Source organism: Eubalaena glacialis, chromosome 2 (assembly GCF_028564815.1).
Source record: "Eubalaena glacialis isolate mEubGla1 chromosome 2, mEubGla1.1.hap2.+ XY, whole genome shotgun sequence".
Taxonomy (NCBI): Eukaryota; Metazoa; Chordata; class Mammalia; order Artiodactyla; family Balaenidae; genus Eubalaena; species Eubalaena glacialis.
The window spans coordinates 71,534,745-71,551,254 of record NC_083717.1 but is presented as its reverse complement, the minus strand read 5'-3'; the positions used below and the strand labels follow the sequence as shown (position 1 = coordinate 71,551,254).

The following is a 16,510-nucleotide window of genomic DNA, read 5'->3' as shown; positions in this document are numbered from 1 at the left end:
TTCGCCTCCGTGCGAGGGCCTTCTCTAGCTGCGGCAAGCGGGGGCCACTCTTCATCGCGGTGCGCGGGCCTCTCACTATCGCGGCCTCTCCTGTAGCGGAGCACAGGCTCCAGACGCGCAGGCTCAGTAATTGTGGCTCACGGGCCCAGTTGCTCCGCGGCATGTGGGATCCTCCCAGACCAGGGCTCGAACCCGTGTCCCCTGCATTGGCAGGCAGATTCTCAACCACTGCACCACCAGGGAAGCCCCTTAACAGTTTTTTTGAAATGTAATTTTTATTCAAGTCACTTGTTTTAAATGTAAAATTTGATGAGTTTTGACAAGTATATATAGCCTTGTAACCATCCTTCAGTCAAGACATAAGTAGTCCTTGCTTTGCACAGTAGTATGGAACCGTAAAAATGACCATGCAATCTGCAATGAAAAAAATCTTAATAAAATGGTCTTAATAAAAAAAATGGGGAAATTTTTGATTATTCCATGACCTTCAAAAATGTTTGTCAAAATATTAAAAACTCTCCTGCTCTCAGAATAGAGAAATTTAAAAAATAGTAAAACAAACACTTATTTAGTACACTGTAAATTTTTAAAAATTTTTTATTTTATCTTGGAGTGTAGTTGATTAACAATGTTGTGTTAGTTTCAGGTGTACAGCAAAGTGATTCAGTTATACATGTACATGTATCTATTCTTTTTCATTCTTTTCCCATTTAGGTTAGAAAGTATTCCTATGTTAAGGACAGCTCCACAAACCTATCTTCAAAACACTGATTTGATTCTAGAAATACAAGAAGATTACATGAAGGTTATATTATGAACTACTTGAGGAGAGAGTCTTTGTTCTAATCAAATTTATATCCCTAGCATCTAACCTAGAACTTGGCTCAAAATAAACACTCTAATGGATTAATGAATGTTTTTTACTACCTTGATCTCTGTTACGATTATTGAAAAACATAGTATAAGCTAGCCTTGTTTTAACAACTTATTTCTTTGCTTCTTGAGGTATGTTTTGTCAATTGAGAGTGCTGAAGAGCTACGAGAATATGTTACTGACCTTCTTCAGGGAAATGAGGGCAGAAAAGGTCAATTCATAGAAGAGCTTGTAACTAAATGGCAAAAGAATGATCAGGAGCTGATTTCTGATGCTCTGCAGCAGTCCTTCAAAAAAGATGGTAAGTTAAGTTAATGTAATTAACTTAAGTAAATTAAAGTAAAGGTTGAAATATTGGTAAATTAGCTGGTTTATAGGACCTGGTATGTTCTGTCACCCGTATTTCCTCATGACTAACTTAAGCAGAATCATATGTATACATGTTTTTAGTTCAGTTCTACTTGATCTGTAATGAGTATTGTTTTAGTTCAGACTTTTTAAACTTAAAAAAATCACAAAAATACTTGTTTATAGATGCAAATGTGGCTTCAGAATAACTTGAAAAATTTATACATAGATTAAAGAAAAACTTTAGTTATGTGTATACATGAATGTAAGTAAATGTTGACCAGTCTTAGTATGAATAGCATTTAGAAGTAACTATTAAGTTAAACAGTACAAAAGATGAGCACCAAACTAAATAAGTCATTATTATTATACAGTCTAAAATATCAGATTTTAATTTAACTTTTTTTTTTTGGGTTTGCCACACGGCTTGCGGGATCTTGGTTCCCGCACCAGGAATTGAATCCAGGCCCTTGGCAGTGAAAACGCGGAGTCCTAACCACTGGACTGCCAGGGAATTCCCTTTAATTTAATTTTAGCCAGTAGTCTTTATTATTGACTACAATCTTGAAAATGATGGTTTAAATTTAATTCTGATTTGAGAGGAAAAGATAATTTGAAAACCTGCCTGACTTCTTATCTTGACTCTAAATATTAAGCATTGCCTTCTCTTTATTAGCTATTAATTCACCAATGAATCCTACTATTTCCAATCTATGTACATATATATATATATATATATATATTTTTTTTTTTTGTCTTCTTCTTCTTCTTTAAAGAAATTTTAGATGGGCAGAGGTCAGGAGACCAGCTAAAGAGGAGCAGGCGGAAAGGGAGAAACAGACAGGAAGTTCCTGCATTTACTGAACCTGATACAACCATAGAGGTCAAAACACCTTTTGATTTGGCCAAGGTGAGTGCTTAGAAAATGAGGCTTTTCTGGCTATATGGAGAAGAGCAAACAACTGACACATTTCAGAGAGCAAACGGTATAAATTGGACTAGAATGGCAACTTTTCAACAAATGCATGAATTTTAGAGAGTGATAATGATAACATATTACTTTCTATATGGTAGATATTTTTTTGACAACCTGATTAAATAAGTATTAAAAGGACATCTTCGGGCTTCCCTGGTGGCACAGTGGTTAAGAATCCACCTGCCAATGCAGGGAACACGGGTTCGAGCCCTGGTCCGGGAAGATCCCACATGCCGCAGAGCAACTAAGCCCATGCACCAGAACTACTGAGCCTGCACTCTAGAGCCCGCGAGCCACGACTACTGAGCCCGCGTGCCACAGCTATTGAAGCCCACGTGCCTAAAGCCTGTGTTCCACAACAAGAGAAGCCACCGCAATGAGAAGCCCTCGCACCACAACGAAGAGTAGCCCCCACTCCCTGCAACTAGAGAAAGCCCGTGCGCAGCAACAAAGACCCACTGCAGCCAAAAATAAATAAATTTATTAAAAAAAAAAAAAAGGACTTCTTCGCTTAGAGATTATAGATAGATAGATAGATAGATAGATGTGATAGAAAATATTTAATGAAATACACCAGGACTTCAATTTCAACATTTTTTGTGGCTTTGTACTAAAAGAATGCACAATTCTAGCTGTTTTAAGAGCATTCCTATTTTAGGCCATTCACTACCCATCATCATCATCATTATTTAGCATTTAGAGGTCTTTCATATTCTCTCTTGGCTCTAAAAATAGCCCTGTGAGGTAAGCAGAAATATTTATATTCAGGGCAATTTGACAAGCTAAATTTCCCAGCAGAAGGGGATAGTTAATTATGCTAAGATGGAAGAGTAGTGATCAAAAAATTCTGAGTGATGACCATGCAAAAAAACATGGAAAAGGGTTTCCAAAATAATGTGAACTTAAAAAAAATAGTCTTAAGCCTTTTATTAATTGGAATAAAATAAGCAAAGACTATCAGAAGCAAAAGAAAAAACACAAATGACCAATAAACATTAAAAATGTTTATCCTTACTAGTAATTAAGGAGTCCAGTTTGTCACCCTAATTGCCTGGACTTTCCTGGTTTTAGCACTGAAAAGTCCTGTATTCTGAGATTTCCCCTAAGTCCTGGGCAAACAAGGATGGTTGGTTACTTTACTAGTAATCAAATAAATACACATTAAATCCCTGAGATATGGCATATCAAATTGTCAAAGATTTTATTTTAAAAAATTTTTTTTGGCCATGCCATGCAGCGTGTGGGATTTTAGTTCCTGGACCAGGGATTGAACCTGTGCCCCCTGCAGTGGAAGCTTGGAGTCTTAACCACTGGACTGCCAGGGAAGTCCCTCAAAGATTTTAAAAACAGATACAGTGATGATGAAGTTGTATTAAAACAGGAACCTCCTATACACTACTGGTGGCAATGTAAATTGGTTTAAGCTTTCTGGGGGCAGTTTGGCAGCATACATCGAGAACTGTGGAAATGTTCATATACTTCTGACTTATTAATATGACTTAAATATCTAACAAAGTAATCAGAAATGCACACAAAAAATGTATGTTCTGTATAATGTTATTTATAATATTGAAAATATGAGCTGACCTGATTTTTTAGCAGTAAGAGACAGATTAAATAAATTATTGTTCCCTCATTTGGTGGGATATCATGCAGCTCATTTCTTTTTTTTTTAAATTAATTTATTTAATTAATTTATTTATTTTTGGCTGCGTTGGGTCTTCGTTGCTGTGCGTGGGCTTTCTCTAGTTGCGGGGAGCAGGGGCTACTCTTCACTGCAGTGCACGGACTTCTCATTGCAGTGGCTTCCCTTGCTGTGGCGCACAGGCTCTAGGTGCGCGGGCTTCAGTAGTTGTGGCACACAGGCTCAGTAGTTGTGGCTTGTGGACTCTAGAGCGTGGGCTCAGCAGTTGTGGCGCACGGGCTTAGTTGCTCCGCAGCATGTGGGATCTTCCCAGACCAGGGCTTGAACCTGTGTCCCCTGCGTTGGCAGGCGGTTTCTTAACCACTGAGCCACTAGGGAAGCCCGCTCATTTCTTTTTAAAGCCTCAATGTATACAGAACCATTGTTCCTAGGGGAAATACAGGGTTAGGTTTCTGGGAGCCTCTGATCACATTTCCATCAACCAATCAAAACATAACCTCATTTTATGTGTGTTTCTGTTTAAAGACACTTTATTTAATATATATTGTTGATCATTAACATTGAAGTCAAAGCCAATAGCACTGTAACTCATGCCTGAAGAAAGCTTATCTAATATACCTTTCTTTTTTATTATTATTATTTATTAATTTTTATAGTTGATGGACAATATTATGTTATAGGTATACAACATAGTGATTCACAATTTTTATTTTATTATTTTTTTTAATTTTAATTTTTATTTATTTTTGGGGGGCTTGCAGGATCTTAATTCCCCCACCAGGGATTGAACTCTTGCCCCCTGCAGTGGAAGTATGGAGTCCTGACCATTGGACTGCCAGGGAATTCCTGGTGATTCACAATTTTTAAAGTTTACATTCCACATATAGTTATTATAAAATATTGACTATATTCCCTGTGTTGTACAATGTATCCTTGTAACTTATTTATTTTATACATAATAGTTTGTACCTCTTAATCCCCTACCCCTATCTTTTATTCTCTATATATCTGTGAGTCTGTTTCTATTTTGTTATATTCACTAGTTTATTTTTTAGATTTCACATATAAGTGATATCATACAGTATTTGTTTTTCTCTGTCTGACTTATTTCACTTAGCATAATACCCTTCAAGTCCATCCATGTTGTTGCAAATAGCAATTTTTCATTCTTTTTATGACTGAATAGTATTCCATTGTGTATATATACCACATCTTTATCCATTTATCTGTTGATGGACACTTAGGTTGCTTCCATATCTTGGCAATTGTAAATAATGTTGATATGAGCATTGGGTATATGTATCTTTTCAAATTAGTGTTTTCATTTTTTTTTGGATATATACCCAGGAGTGGAATTGCTGGGTCATATGGTAGTTCTACTTTTAGTTTTTTGAGAAACCTCCATACTGTTTTCTTTTCTTTTTTAATTAATTTATTTTATTTTATTTTATTTTGGCTGTGTTGAGTCTTTGTTGCTGTGTGCAGGCCTTCTCTAGTTGTGGCGAGCTGGGGCTACTCTTCGTTGCAGTGCACAGGCTTCTCACTGCAGTGGCTTGTTGTTGGAGAGCATGGGCTCTAGGCACGCAGGCTTTAGTAGTTGTGGCTTGCAGGCTCAGTAGTTGTGGCTCGCAGGCTCTAGAGCGCAGGCTCAGTAGTTGTAGTGCACGGGCTTAGTTGCTCCGCGACACGTGGGATCTTCCTGGACCAGGGCTTGAACCCATGCCCCCTGCATTGGCAGGTGGATTCTTAACCACTGCGCCACCAGGGAAGCCCCTCCATACTGTTTTCCACAGTGACTATACCAAGTTAACATTCCCACCAGCAGTGTATGAGGGTTCCCTTTTTTCCACATCTTCACCAACATTTGTAATTTGTGGTCTTTTTCATGACCACATTCTGAGAGGTGTGAGGTGATATCTCATTGTGGTTTTAATTTGCATTTCTCTGATAATTAATGATGTTGAGCATCCTTTCATGTAATATACCTACTTTCCATATAAGGTACAGCCTCTTGTGCTTAGGAACATTAAATAGCACTTCCTATTATGCATGGGGGCCATATTAAATGGTGAGATTGCCAACAAAAAGCACAGAAATGCAAAGAAATGGCACTAAATAGACTTAGGATACTTGTTTACAGTATGAGAGCTGAAGCAAGAAGGCAGATCACTGCATTGCTCAACCTTAGCTGGAAATGTGTGCATTTGGTGACTCAAATGTTTTGCCATTCTGTGCGTGTCCGTGAATGCCTGTGAAAGCACCTGGAGTATTGATTTGGGGGTTACAAATAAATATTAGCAAGTAGGCAAATTTGAAGATCTGGAACCATGAAAGATGATGGTCAAACTGTATGTCCAGTTCCATTTTTGGACATGTAGGTAAAACTTAAATCTGTCTTCAGTTTTCACAGGCAATTCATTTGGTTATTCAGAAGTTTTTATTGTGTGTCTGTTGTGTGTCAAGAACTGATTTAGGCATTTGAGATATAGCAATAAACAAGACTCATTAAGGTTTCTTGCCCTCCTAGAGTTTACATTTTAGTGGTTCAGAGGAGAGGTAGAAAAGATAGTCAAAGAAATTTTTTTTAAGTAATTATATATTGTGAAAACTAACATGAAAGAAATGAAAAGGGCAGTGTGATAGGCAGTTATTGGAAGGGTGGGAGCTAATGTAGGTAGGGTATTCAGGGAAAGCCTTTCTGAGGGAGTGAAATTACAGCTAAGACCTGAACACTGCAAAGGAACCAGTATGTAAAGAGATGGGCTGGGAACAATGCAGAAAGAGGGAATAACAAGTGCAAAGGGGAGATGGAGAAAAGTGTTCTCAGAAGTATCAAAAGCCCTGTGTGGCTGGAGCATAGTGGACAGGGGAAGAATGATGTGTAGGTGAGGCTAGAGAGCACCTGAGGGCCATATGTAAGGCTTTATAAGTCATTATAAGTAGCTTGGATTAAATTTTAAGCACAATGGGAGGAAGCCAGTGAGTGGTTTTGTTTTTCGTTTTTTGTTTTTTGTTTTTTAATTATTTAACCCCTCCTCCCCACCCCTCTGAATGGTTTTAGGCAGAGGAGTGATATGTTATGAATTTTCTGGCTTGCCCTGTTCTCCCCTTCTCTCCTCTATTACTCTGTCTTTCCTCCTTCTCAATAAATACTTGCTGCCTGTTATGGATAAAAGACCTAATCAAAGCACAGCCCTCAATCCCTCAAATGTGTTATTTTAATGTAACTGGATACTTTAAAGGGAGTGAAATAGAAGTTTCTGCTTAGAGATTTTAGTCTTCCCCTCACAAACATCCCTGAGAGCAAAGGTATAATTGACCAGTTTGAAAAATGGCAACCTGCTAGAATTAGATAACATCCTTAACACTTGTCTTAGATTTTAACATTTACCTCCATTGACTTATTTGATACTGTCTGTATATCTCAAGTTTTGGCTTTGGACATTAGGGCGTGTTACCTCTCTCTATAGTAACCAAAGAATTGTTACCTTCATTGTTATAACTCTCCTATCCACTAGGACTCCTGAGATTTTTCTTTGAAACTTCAGTCTCTGGAAATGATTGAGAAACTCTCAATTTAAAGGGAAAGTAGGACTACACCAGAGGAGAGGCATCTATGCACCTTAAGTGTCAAAAGCTGCTGTGGTCTGAATGTTTGTGTACCACTCAGAATTCATACCTTAAAATGCTAATGCCCAGTGTGAATTAGGAAGTGGGGCCTTTGGGAGGTTCTTATGTGATGGGGGTGGAGTCCTCATGAATGGGGTTGGTGCTCTTATAAAAGAGACCTCACAGTCCCTAGCCCCTTTTGCCACGTACAACACAGTGACCTAAAAGAAGTAATTTCTGTGACCTGGAAGAGGGCCCTTGCCCAACCATGCTTGCACCCTGAACCTGGACCTTCAGCCTCCAGAGCTATAAGAAATAAGTTTCTGTTGTTTATAAGCTACCTAGTCTGTGATATTTTGTTACAGCAGCCAGAATGGACTAAGACAGAGGCTGATATAGTTCTCTTTTTAAAGTTTTATAACATACATACAGAAGTGAATAAATGAATTTTCACAAACGGACCATACCTGTATAGACAGAAATAAAACATTACCATTCCTCTAAAAAACTCCCATGTGCCCCACAATGATAACCCTCCCAAGGGAACACACCATTTTGACTTTGAACATCATAGATTAGTTTTGCCTGCTTATGAACTTTGTATATAAATGGAGTTAAATAGTATATACTCTTTTGTGTCACGTGGTTTATCTCATTGCTATATAGGATTTTATTAAGTGAATATTCAATCTACTGTTGAACATTTGGGTAGTTTTCCAATTCTAATGCTGCAATGAATGTTCTTGTATATGTCTTTTGTTGAATATATTTACTCATTTCTGTTGAGTATATGTCCAAGAGGTGAATTGCTGGGTCACAGGATATACATATGCTCAGCTGTATTTTCTGTCTTTTCAATTTAGCTATTCTGGTTGGTATGCAGTGATATTACACTGTGGTTTTATTTTGTATTATCTTGATGACTGATGAAGTTGAGCACCTTTTCATGTGTCTGTTGGCTGTTTGGAGATCTTCTTTTATGAAGTTCCTGTTTAGGTCCTTTGCCCATTTTTCCACTGTGTTATCTGTCTTTTTCTTACTGAGTCAATATTTTATAGATTTTTCTTACTTTACTGATTGTTCTTATTTCCAGATCTGTGAATATCATCTGCTTTTAGAGGCATTTTTGTTTTCTATGATCTCCAATTTAGCTATACCTAAACATGTCACATAAACAGCTTTTATTGCTACATTTACCTTCCACCAGCTATAATACAGGGCTGACAGCTACTAGCAGAAAAAGCAGAGTATATTAGCTAGTTTTTCTAGGGCATAATCTTTCCTTAGACCCTTGATTATGACTCATTTGTTTTTCTCCTATTTCCTTCTTTCATGGTTGCTGGGTAGGGTATAAGTTATTATTGAACAGAACTGAGGTTTTTCTCTCTTGACTGTTTTCATTGTCATTAATTATTTGATGTTATTTCTGATATCTTTGTATGATTAGGCACAAGAGAACAGCAGCTCCTTGAAGAAGAAGACGAAGTTTGTCAGTTTATATACAAAAGAGGGACAGGACAAGCTTGCAGTCCTGATCCCTGGTCGCCACACTTGTGATTGCCTGGGCCAGAAGCACAAGCTGATCAATAACTGTCTGATCTGTGGGCGTATCGTCTGTGAGCAAGAGGGTTCTGGCCCCTGCTTGTTCTGTGGTACTCTGGTAAATTGTTTCTTTCCTATTTTACTACTCTTCAGTTTTATACATAGGGACATTCACACCCCTAGTAATTTCTCTTTTTCTTAGTAAATTTCTTCCCTAAGGTGTCCAGTAAATTCTTTTTTTTTTTTAATTTTATTTTTTTTATTGAAGTATAGTTGATTTACATTGTTGTGCCACCAGTAAATTCTTGTAGCAGGAACTTTAGTCAGAAACCCAAGTTGATATCCTAGAACTGAAGCCTATTTGTGAGAAGCGTTTTGAGAACATACCTTGTTGAGGGATCCAAGTCTTGTGTCAGATTAAGTTCAGTTCAAGAAAACTTCAGGGCCTGAAATGTCAAAAATTTTTGTCAGTCTTCAGATGTGGCTCATATTCCTAGGGTTACAGAGCCACTGTGATGTAATCCTCAAGTCTATAGCTTCTTTTTCCAGAACACCTCCTTTTTATAGCTCCTCATTATCTGAGTAAGTGACCTCAAAAGTGTAGTTGTAATGACTCTTTTACAAACACCCTAGTGAGTTGTCTGGAAGGCTTATTCTGCCAGTTGAGCTGACTGGCAGAAGCAATGGCATTTGGTATTGGTGAAGGTATACATTTTGTGTTGCTTTGTTTTCCCTTCTCTGGTGGGGCCTTTAATTTTTTAATATACTCAGATAATAAGCTGATAGACAATGGATGACCTGAAAAATGTAGTATCTAACATCAAAAATGTTCATAGAACAGCAGTAAATGTCTTCCCATGTGGGGCTTTTCTCTAGAGAAACACCCTACAGCTGCTGTGTGCCACTCAGGCAACTGCTAACAAGTACAGTGTTTTCTGTTAGGTCCCTTGGATCCTTCGGTTCAAGAAACAGAGTAATGTAAAGCAGATTGGCCTTGAGGTCTTGCAGTTTCATAAACTTAATATGAAATTGTTTTTAAGTAACCCCTTCTGCTTTTAAGTAACCTCCCTTCTTACACTTCTAGTGATTTTATAATAAACAGAACTTTTTCTTTGCTTAATGTGTTTATTACTTTATAAGCAGGTAATGTTTGAAGGCAAAGAAGCAAAATACATATAAAAGCTAGACTAGTTTTCACTGCTTCTTTTTCCGGCTCTTTTTAATAAGACACTTGCGGGACTTCCCTGGCTGTCCAGTGGTTAAGACTCCCTGCTTCCATTGCAGGGGGCATGGGTTCAATCCCTGGTCGGGGAGCTAAGATCCCGCATGCCGCATGGCATAGCCAAAAATAAATAAATAAATAAATAAATAAGACACTTGTTTAGCAATTCTCTTGTAAGACTTGGATTTCACGATTAGAACTGGAAGGCTATAAAAAAAAAGTCTTGTATATTTTTTCAATATTCTCAGTGGTGGCAAATCTTTATCTTTTGAAAGTAGGTTAGATTTTTTTTTTTAACTGTCATTCAGGGACACTTGTAGTGAGATCAGTTTTTTGTATGGTTCATAAAAGAAGGGAGAAATGGAAAGAGACTAGGGCAAAACTCATTTGGGTATACTTTTTTTTTTGGTATATTTGTCTGGATTAAAAAACACTGACAGTCTATTTTATTGCCGTATCTAACGTGTAATTTGAGGTTACTTTTTAAGTATATCAAGCAAACACTATCATTTAACTATTGGATCATGTGTCTTACTCTTATTACTTTATAGGTATGTACTCGTGAAGAACAGGATATTTTACAGCGTGACTCAAACAAGAGCCAGAAACTGCTGAAGAAGCTCATGTCAGGTAGGCAGCAGTCTTCTAATTGGGTCACTGTAGTGATGGATACATTTTGTTGTATCTGTGATTGTTTCTCTTACTTGTATCCTGTTATGTAAGATGCAGTTTATTTACTCGTTTATTTTTTTTTAAGTTCTTATTAAAACCACCTAACAATGAGCAAAAAAACTAATAATAATACTATTGGATTATAACCCAAAGAATAAAATTAATGTCATGAAGCAACTGAATAAATTAATAAATGGGAGAGAAGGGGCTGCTCTTATAGAATTCCAATTAATAAAGTGAAGGAATTATGGTAACAGAAAATCACCATGTCAACACCACAGTAGTATTGATAGTAATTGCTACAGGCAAGATCCACCAATAGATGCTAAAATTACTGGATGAAAGTTTAAGAATTGGAGATGTGCTAGATCGTGAAAGACAAGGAAAGACTGAAGAATCGTCACGGTTTGGAGGAGACTAAGGAGACACTACAACTAATTGCCTTGTAGGATCTTGAATCGGATCCCTAAACAGAAAAACAGTATTAGTGGAAAAAAAGTTGAAATCCAAATAAAGTCTGTAATTTAGTTAATGGTATTGTACTAATGTTAATTTCTTACTTTTGATAATTGTACTATGGTTATGTGAGATAAGATACTAACATTAAGGGAAGATGAATGAAAGGTATACAGGAACTCTTACTTTTTTTGCAACTCTTCAAAGTTTTTTATAGTTGAAAAAGGCATGACAAAAATAGTTAAGGACATTTTTAAAGGGAAAACAATATACTCATTACTTTCCATTTGTGCAAATATTTTGTTCCTGCTTTAATTCATAGTTGTTTTTTAAATATAGATAGATTGGTTGGTATTATGAAGTAGTAATCATAGTGTATATAGAATTTTGTTTTTCCTTTTTTAACTAAGGTTTTATAATTATTGTTTATGTTGCCATATATTCTTCATATTTGTAATTTTTAGTGCTTAAAAATAGTCATTAAATTTATTTATTATAATTGATTATCTATTTCCTCATTACTGGATATTTTGACTCTTTCCGAATTATAAATAATACCGCAAGTGGTCAACTTTGTTAATATTATATCTTTGATTTGTTTCCTTGGGATAAATTCCTAGGAATGGGATTACTGAGTCAAAGAATATTATCATTTTTGACACTTAAGATGTATTTGCCATATTACTTTACCAAAATATTGTACTAGTCTACAACAATATTAGTATTTTACCCCAAAACCTGTCACTATTGGGTTTTGACATTTCGTGTTATTTTATTTTTATAGTCGTAATTTATTATTATTATTATTAATGAGGTAGAACATGTCTCCATATTTTTTTCCATTTGGATTTTACTAGGGTCGTTGTTATGAGAAAAGGTAGTTCTCAGTGTTTTTCTTATATTCAGAACACAAGAATCAATCTTTTTTTTTAAGTTTGAAAGAAAGATTTGACAGGACTTTTTTTTTTTTTTTTAGGACTTTAAATAGGACTAGTGTTTTAGGTAAAGAGAAAGATTAGCCTTCATTATAGCTTAGTTGTTTTCCTAACACATTTTATATCTTGGTTGTATCATAATTTATGGCTATCTTTTCTGGGATATATAGATTTATGGTATGTTGTCACAAAGGAAGATAACACTTGGGCCGAGGAGTGAATGTGGGCTTTAGAGTTAGACAGACCTAACTTTATTTTATTTTATTTTAAAATTTATTTATTTATTTATTTTCGGCTGCGTTGGGTCTTTGTTGCTGCACGCGGGCTTTCTCTAGTTGCGACGAGTGGGGGCTACTCTTCGTTGCAGTGCGCGGGCTTCTCATTGCGGTGGCTTCTCTTATTGTGGAGCATGGGCTCCAGGCGTGTGCGCTTCAGTAGTTGTGGCACATGGGCTCAGTAGTTGTGGCTCGTGGGCTCTAGAGCGCAGGCTCAGTAGTTGTGGCGCACGGACTTAGTTGCTCTGCAGCATGTGGGATCTTCCCGGACCAGGGCTCGAACCAGTGTCCCCTGCATTGGCAGGCGGATTCTTAACCACTGCACCACCAGGGAAGTCCAGACAGACCTAACTTTAAATTTTGTTTCTACCTTTTAATTTCTGACTTAATGAACTCAGTAAATTTACTAATGTCTCTGAATTTCAGTTTCTTTATCTGTAAAACAAAGATAATATAAGCTGTCTTACAGGGTTATTGTGAGAATTAAGTAATATACTACGTATGAAGTGCCTTAGCATCTGATAAGTTCTCGTTATTCATTTCTGTCACTCTCTGCAATTTCTTCTCTTTTTTCCTTTTATTATTTAGTTTTTAGCTTTGATATATAAAAGTATGTTTAAAGGTGATATTTAGCCCTACTCAATAAAGTTTTTCTTATAAGGCATTTTTATATTGTGTTGTTAAACAGTTTGTTACCCTTAGTGATCCACATTTCCATAAGGGAAGAAGTGGATCCTTAACATTTATTGAGAATGTATTATGTGTCAAGCGCTGCTTGATGCCTGACAAGTAAAGCCTGGCCTGTGTACCTGTTTGTTTTCCATTGAAATGAATGCTGTCAGTCATTAGGGGCACAGCCAGATCTACTGATATTTTGTTCTTTGCTGCACAGCGATACAACTAACTGGTATGATTCACTGACACCATTTGATTTCCTTATTGAATTTCAGGGACAGAGAATTCTGCAAAAGTGGACATCTCTACCAAGGACCTTCTTCCTCATCAAGAATTGCGATTTAAATCTGGTCTGGAGAAGGCTATCAAGCATAAAGACAAACTGTTAGAGTTTGACAGAACTAGGTATGATGTGGTTAGAATAAAAAATGCTAAGAAATAGAGTAGTCCATTATTTTGGCACTTGATACCTTCTTAGGGTGGACTATGAAAGTGTTTACAACAAAAGAAGAGCCAGATGCTCTGTGGAGGAGGTCTACAGCTTGTTTTTGAACCATGTCTTAATAAGATAGGCTCCCACTGAGAGGATCCTACCCTGCAATATTTTTTGATTCTTGGCAAATGCTAGTGTACCCCATGGAAAGTTGATTTGGGTTGACACAGTTCCCCACTTGTTTCACTTGAAACCATCCGTTTATTCAGTCAGCATATGTTAGAGTGCCTACCATGTGCCAACTGTTGGGGGGGCCTCTGGATACTGCATAAGAAACTGTCTCTGGGAGAGTGTTAACACCACCTCATGGGAAGACATGATTTACCCTCCCTTTTTCCTTTGACACTAAATTTGTTTTCTGATTCAATAATGTCCCTAAATTGAGTTTTACTCTCCTACACTTTTGTCATTGAGCCCACTCACCTCTCTTTAGGAGACAGATTTATGGATTTGTTAGTTCTATTTTTTATTTTTTTCTCTTTCATTTTTTCTTCTTTTGGACAAAATATGTATTGAAGACCAATTAGTGGTAAAGAATGTTTAAATAGGACTTAATATGCTCACTTCTCAAGTGGCCATGTGAGAATCCTTAGAAAGACCCTGAATCTCTTACTGTGGTAAGTGAATATGTCTATTCCTAGCATTATAATCCTTCGGTTAGACACACCTACTACTTTCAAATCATTTGCTGTGAATACATGAGATATACTTTGAAAGCTCTTCGTTAAGCAAGCCCATCACAAGGTTTGTAACTAATATTTGCTCTTCATCCTTAAATATCACTTTTATCCTTACTCAGTGAAACTTATCATTAGAAATAGAGTACATTTTTTGATAAACAGAAACTGGAAAAGGGTCTCTCCCTATTGGTGGTGTTGCCCTTATGCTGGTGAGTTTCTAAGGGCGCCAATTTCATTATGTAGGTTTGTGTATAGGACCACTCTCAGTCTACTTTAAAACTTTTATAATTCCAGCTGAGTCCTGAAAAAATGAAATCTGAATCTGATTTCAGTATTTCCCTATGCCTGAATATATCATACTGATTATTAATTATGCAGTTGAGACTGATTTATGATTTTGGAGTAGTCACTTAACTTCTTTGAGGCCCAGGTTTATTATCTGTAGAAGGAGAGAGTTGGATCATCAAGATTCCTTCTAGTTCTTAATTTCTTTGTTGGTATGATCTTAGAAATAGGCCTGATTGTCATATCTTGGAACTTGGCCCTTGTAAATATGTTAAATGAGGGACTGGGGATAGGGTTGGGGTGGGGATGGGGGAGGTGGTGAAAACTGACATATAGTAGTAGTAGAGTAATAAAGATATCCTAAGAATAAGCTTATAGAACTGAGAGTCCAGGATGGAACTCCAGTTTCTAAGGGAAATAGCAGCAATTGGGCCTAGCAGGAATAGTCTAGGTCCCAATTGTAGAAGGACTAGGATATTGAGTAAGCTGCCAAGACATGAACTCAGATGTGGCAAAATCAGACATAAGCCCAGTTATAAGAAGGTGAGGGCTGGACTAGTAGGAAAATAGGAGGACAATAGATTATGGTGCTGTGTCTTTTCCTCCCCGAGGGTGAGATTCGTTCTAAGAGCTGAGCTGAGCCTGCAGTGGGAATACGGTATGTGCAGAAGCTGGAAATCAGACAGAGTTTGACCTAGTTTTGGAACGTTCTTGAGCATCTATATTTGAGATAATCACCTTCAGGACAGCAGAAGAGTGAGCTACTTGAAACAGCTTCCCAGTAATCAAGTCCCTGTTTGTCAACAGGTGACCCAATTGCCATGTGTTCTTTTTTTTTTCCTTAGCATTCGAAGGACCCAAGTCATTGATGATGAGTCAGATTACTTTGCCAGTGATTCTAACCAGTGGTTGTCCAGAATTGAACGGGAAGCCCTACAGAAGCGAGAGGAGGAGCTGAGAGAATTTCGACATGCCTCTCGGCTCTCGAAGAAGATCACCATTGACTTTGCAGGCAGGAAGATCATGGAAGATGAAAATCCTCTAGCTGAGTATCACAGCAAGTAAGTGGGCAACACCAGAAAGGGTCTGAAAGAAGGGGGCAGTTTAACTGTAAAGGATTTGCGCCCCCCCCCTTTAATGAGTCTGTTATTTTTGTTAATTTTTAGAGCAACATATTCATTTGGAGTAGAAACATGGAACAGTAGCTAAGAAAATTTTGGAATTGAACAGTGAGGGCCACTTGTTCTACTAGATAACTACTGTAGTTTTATAAAAAACTGTGTTTAAAACAGTGAGGTACAGTTTGGGCACAGGAATAGATGAATGAAATGTAATAGAATCCAGAAAGAGACCTGTGCATCTGCATTGTGTGTGTACAGGTGTGTGTCTATAGTTGTGTAAAACTTTTCTAAACAGTAAGGGAAGGATTAAATAAATGATGGGCCATCAGCTTTGAAACAAATCTACATTAGATCTCTACCTCAAAGCATACTGTGAGAATAAGTTTGACTAAAGAGTTAAATGCAGGGACTTCCCTGGTGGTGCAGTGGTTAAGAATCCGTCTGCCAATGCAGGGGACACGGGTTCGATCCCTGGTTCTGGAACATCCCACATGCTGCGGAGTAACAAAGCCCATGCGCCACAACTACTGAACCTGTGCTCTAGAGCCCGCAAGCCACAACTACTGAGCCAGCATGATGGATATGCCCTCTTATTAAGGAAGGGAATATTAAAATGTTCAAGTCTCAGCACCAAGAGTGAATCCAAATGGAAACTATGGATTTTGGTGAAAATGATGTGTCAATGTAGATTGATTAATTATA

At 37.3% G+C, this 16,510-nt stretch overlaps 1 protein-coding gene across 3 annotated transcripts in view; it reads left to right on the top strand.

Annotated features, from left to right (window-relative positions):
- The window catches only part of TRIP4 (thyroid hormone receptor interactor 4), a 69,264-nt gene that overhangs the window by 4,484 nt on the left and 48,270 nt on the right, over nucleotides 1-16,510 (top strand). For all 3 annotated transcript variants that reach the window (XM_061182029.1, XM_061182028.1, XM_061182030.1), the window contains exons 2-7: nucleotides 1,006-1,175; nucleotides 1,999-2,132; nucleotides 8,900-9,112; nucleotides 10,768-10,846; nucleotides 13,505-13,634; nucleotides 15,533-15,748. In XM_061182029.1, coding sequence (XP_061038012.1) covers nucleotides 1,006-1,175; nucleotides 1,999-2,132; nucleotides 8,900-9,112; nucleotides 10,768-10,846; nucleotides 13,505-13,634; nucleotides 15,533-15,748 — 942 coding nt within the window. The remainder of the gene's footprint in view (nucleotides 1-1,005; nucleotides 1,176-1,998; nucleotides 2,133-8,899; nucleotides 9,113-10,767; nucleotides 10,847-13,504; nucleotides 13,635-15,532; nucleotides 15,749-16,510) is intronic.